Source organism: Argentina silus (assembly GCF_951799395.1).
Source record: "Argentina silus genome assembly, chromosome: 1".
In the NCBI taxonomy this organism is placed as follows: domain Eukaryota; kingdom Metazoa; phylum Chordata; class Actinopteri; order Argentiniformes; family Argentinidae; genus Argentina; species Argentina silus.
The window spans coordinates 29,715,017-29,720,016 of NC_139655.1; the positions used below are offsets into that span (position 1 = coordinate 29,715,017).

The window sequence follows — 5,000 nt, forward strand, 5'->3', positions numbered from 1 at the left end:
CTGTATCCATCAGTGGAGGACGAAATGTGTTTGAGTCTGAATAATTAAGATTAAAAAAACAACAACATACAAAATCAATCAATATGATTCCTTAAAATGGCCATAGACATTGTAGGTTGGCTCTATATAAACTAGTAGCATTCCAAACATTCTGTTTGAAATATCCAATACAAAAATATCCCAATATTTGAAGGGATTGCCATGTTTTGAGGACCCATCTGTGCTGCTTGAAGTTGATTAGTACAATTATGTTAATGTTGGATGTCCACTATAAATATTAATCAAGGCTCAGCAATATTTTCTGATTGTAAAATTGTAATTCTGGACAGATTCTTAAATTTGATTGCATGCTGGATTACACACACACACACACACACACACACACACACACACACACACACACACACACACACACACACACACACACACACACACACACACACACACACAGCACCTTTATGATGACTCATCTCATTGACACTAAATCAGACTTTCTCAGATGCATTCATTCAAGTTACACCCATGCACTTCTGCGCAGACGCAATCTCTGAGCTCAGAGCGTGACACTTGTTTGGCTATATAAGTCCAAACTGCCATCCATTCTTTGAAGAACTGCTTATAGGCTACTATTTTCTTGATACAACACAAGAGGAAGACATCTCAACAAATACCTGAAATCTTCTAGTGCACACTTATAACGGCTCAACTCAAGGTATGAAACCATTTATGCTTGCAAAAGTCCCCTCATGCTTCATTTTTTATTTATTTTATTATTCATGTCGACAGGTGTCATTACATGTTCTGTTCCCGTCTCATTCACTTGATGGATATTCTATGCTGCACGAAACAAATCATAAGTGATCCTTTCCTTGTGCTTCATGGACGTTTCATCAAACCCTGGATTTATGGACCATTAAATGGATTACTTATTTAAATATGTTATCATTCTTTCACCCAGTGAATGACTAGTCTCATCATGTTGAGAGGCAGGAGTTAAAAGTGATGGTCCTATACTTTAACTGTATTCTAAAACTTTTACATTATCTCATGAAACTTAACTGTCACATGAAACGAATGCCTCTCAGTGTTCTGCACGCAACAACATTATTCCTAGGTGCCAGGTGCGCATTACAAAGTAGCCTACTTCACAATAATGATAACCATGAACACCAGAGGTAAAGTTAATTCACTCCTTTCTTTCTCAGATTCCTGTTGATCCCCTGACATGAAGCTCAATTTACTTGTCACCACCGTACTTCTGCTTGTTGCCTTCTTACCGCGCTATGAATGTCGGGCTATTGAGAGTCCTGGAGCTGTCCAGCGCGCCAACGCTCCACAGACCGACCCTCAGCATCAATCTATTCCGATTCTAGCGCGGCTCGGGGAGGAATACTTCATCCGACTGGGCAACAACAACCCCAATTCCTACGAGCCGAAAATGTACCCCGAGGCATCACCTGCCATCTACAACAGGGCTTTACGGCTCCAGTTGACGCAGCGTCTTCTACAAGGCAAAGTTGGGAACATCAGCCGGTTCATCAGCGGCTTCGCTAACCAGCTCGACGACTCGATGGAGAGGGGGAGGAGGTCCGAGGACCCGCCGATTTCGCTAGATCTGACGTTCCACCTGCTCAGAGAGATGCTGGAGATGTCCAAAGCTGACCAGTTAGTCCAACAAGCGCATAACAACAGAAAAATGATGGAGATGTTCGGGAAATGAAAATGATATCAATTCTTCCGCCAAAGATTTTTTTTTCCCACAAACACACGATATTATGTACCATAGTGCTGCTTTTCACCATTATTGACAAGTATTGATTTTATAGCTTTAATCTCAAACGTTGGAGAGTAGAGTAAATGGGTTTGACTTGTAATCATCAGATTGTAGCCTAAACCATGCAAGAGAAACTAGCCTAGTGTAAAAGAGCTCAATCAGAAGTGTAGCATACACCATTTCACTATTTCTTTGAAATTAAAATATTTTGGGTGTAAACAACCTCAGAATATTGCATTCAGAAATGAATATTTCATCTGAACTTAAGTTTCATTGTATCTTATGTTGTTTAAGTTTGTTAATAAACGTATGAGCAACCAGTCATTTTTGTTGTGCAAGAGAATGTCTTATATTTATATTTTTCAATAAAACTTGAAAAGTCATGTTTACACCTCTCTGTGGATATTATTAAATTCGACAGTTTAACGACAAGAAAGTAGTCTTTAAACACGACGGGTAACATTTTGATTCGCTATTTCAGATGTGATAACTGCACACAAAAATGTTTTTTTCCTGATTAAGTGTTCAGCATAAACTAAGGAGTCCGCTCGATTGCATTAAGTTAAAAAACATCGCAAAACCAGGGTCTCCATATGTTGTATTAGGCCTACAGTACATGTGCACCGATCATAAGTTGCTGCCTCTTTCTAACAAACGAAAACAGCTGAAACTATTCGCCTTTGTTGGTGAGAGAATCACACAACTACAGCAGTATGTAAAACAGAAAGCAAGATTATTCAAGACCATACAGGTAAATGTTGTCGTGTGTGTGTGTGTGTGTGTGTGTGTGTGTGTGTGAGCGCGCGCACCCTGCTCTTTGACCCACAAGGTCATGATAAACAAAACAAGTGCTGTGTGTGAGTCATCCCATATTGTTTGCTCTCATAGCAACTGGGGGCTTACTACTGCCCTGAGCCCAAGTTGTAAAGGTTGCAGTGAACCATGCTGTAAAGTGATTGGATAGGAGTCAAAGATTCAATACCTGCAGATCACATGACCTCCATGGAGACATCAGGAGGACAGCAAGGCGTGAGCACTGTAGGATGACAAATGGATGAGCAATGGCAAGAAGAAGACTGTCTACTCAACAGAAATAGGTTACCAGACCTACACTCCTAGACATAAATTGGGATTTATCTCATGTGAAACTCATGTCTAATCAATTCAAAAATTACCCAAAGTAATGAATTGAACCATATGATAAGGAAGGAGTACCCAGGTTCACCTGTATAATGAACCCATTCATAATAGTGTGTGACGGAATAGATTTATCTAGACAATCCTCATGTGTGTTGCAGTGTGTATGAGCCAGATTAAAGCATCACAAGGTCCCCCTCACACACACACACACACACACACACACACACACACACGCACACACGCACACACACACACGCACACACACACCCTCCGCTGGGCTGGAAGAGGGTAGAGGATTACACAACAGCCCTGACATCGTTAGTACAGCTAAACAAGTGAAATGTGTGAACTAAGAGCTGTTTACTGTCAGCTGAGGAGCAGAGGCAGAAGGGTAAGGAAGACCTCATGGATAAACACTGGGGCCAATGGAAATGACTGGCCCATATAATGGTTTGTTACACAAGTGGATTCCAAGGCTTTAACAGGGAGCAAGGAGACTGGTGTATTCATATTTAATGCACCAGCAAGCAAATAATAAAACCTGACTATAGACGTTTGCCCATGATAGGAGAATAGAACATGCCTATAATGTGATATACCTAGTGACAATATGCAGACAAAATATCATATTAAACAAATTCACTTTACAAATGGCAAAAAAGGTCATTCAAGAAAGTCATATTTCCGCCTCCATACAGTACTCGGACTGCAATAGAATATCTTCTCATCTTATGACATGTATTCATGAAATACTGATTACATTTCAAATAACAAATTAGCAAAAGACATGAAAAACTCAGGAAGCTCTTGTTTGTCTATGATACTCTCTAATGATGTGCTTCAGACATGGCATGAAGCCAACTTCATTAAAAAAGCGACAGCGGTGTTGCCTTGGCAAAACACTACAATGAAGCTCTGTGAAGGAACACAAAAATTAGCCAATTTGTGTTCAAAAAAAGAAAAAGAAAAGCGTTGATTGAAGAATTCAAATAATAATTTAATCAGATAAAATGTTTTCTTCCATCGTCAATTTCATGATCATGTCCTGATAAGCACTGCTATTGGGAAGAAAAAAAACATGTCCACATCCTGCACCATCCAATAGCCATGACAGTGAGGCCCAGGAGAGCTTTGGGCCAGATGACTCATTCTCTCACTGGCTCAAAATAGCTCCAGGTAGAAGTTACCCTTAGGCACAGAGCTAGGATCAGGTAACCGTCCCCCTATCCTAGCCTTAACCAATAGGGGGGGAACTCATTAGATTAGTGTCTAGAGGCAACTTTATCCAACTCCTGGCCAATTGGTCTGGACCAATGGCTGATGACTAGGTTGAGGCAGAAGGCTTGACTGAGCTCTGAGCTGTGTTGAGCTGAGGTGGCAGGGTGGGCAGGGTTGCAGGTTGGGCCTGGGCGCCTGTTCCTGCTCCTCCTACTGCGGCCTGGGTCCCCACTCCAGCCTCACCACCTTCATCCTCCTCTTCCTCATCTTCATCATCTGCAGATAGAGTGATATGGAAGTGAGAGAGTGAAGTCAGACGAAGCAGGAACTAAAGAAGCGTTTCGACTGGACATTTGTGGCGGGGGTAAATATCGACAGTTGAGTATCGAGATATTCTTTTTTGGAATTCTGTATCGATACTCTGACTCAGAGTATCAATTTATATATATATATATATATATATATATATATATATATATATATATATATATATTATTATTATTTTTATTTTTTTCATTTTCACATTTGTCATCCTTGGCCTACCAGGCCATTTGCAATTTCTGAGCTCACCAGTGCTTTGTTTCCTTTTAATGTTCCAAACTGTTGATTTTGGTAGGTTTAAGGTTTTGGCTATGTTTCTGATTGTTTTTTTTCAGATATTTCAGCCTCATAATGGCTTCCTTGACTTACATTGATGTCTCTTTGGTCCTCATGTTGACAGACACCAATAGCAGACCCCAAAGGCAAACGCAAAGCCTAGAATCAATACTAGACATTGAGAGCTCTCTTATGACTGCACAAATTACGTGATTTATTTGTATTCGCCCACCTCCACCCCCCTTTGAAGGACAACATTATTATTTATTTT

At 40.4% G+C, this 5,000-nt stretch overlaps 2 protein-coding genes across 2 annotated transcripts in view; one reads left to right on the forward strand and one right to left on the reverse strand.

The window, feature by feature from the left end:
* Positions 1 to 1,225: 1,225 nt before the first annotated feature.
* On the forward strand, positions 1,226 to 2,163 carry crhb (corticotropin releasing hormone b; the record flags this gene model as incomplete). Its single annotated transcript, XM_083675117.1, has 1 exon — positions 1,226 to 2,163. One exon carries the CDS (start codon positions 1,226 to 1,228, stop codon positions 1,718 to 1,720), a length of 495 nt encoding a protein of 164 aa, XP_083531243.1. The 3' UTR covers positions 1,721 to 2,163.
* Positions 2,164 to 4,238: 2,075 nt separating this feature from the next.
* trim55b (tripartite motif containing 55b) overlaps positions 4,239 to 5,000 on the reverse strand; it is a gene marked incomplete at its 3' end in the record, with an annotated part of 5,251 nt that continues 4,489 nt past the window's right edge. Inside the window, exon 8 of the mRNA XM_083682267.1 lies at positions 4,239 to 4,408. Coding sequence (XP_083538393.1) covers positions 4,239 to 4,408 — 170 coding nt within the window. The remainder of the gene's footprint in view (positions 4,409 to 5,000) is intronic.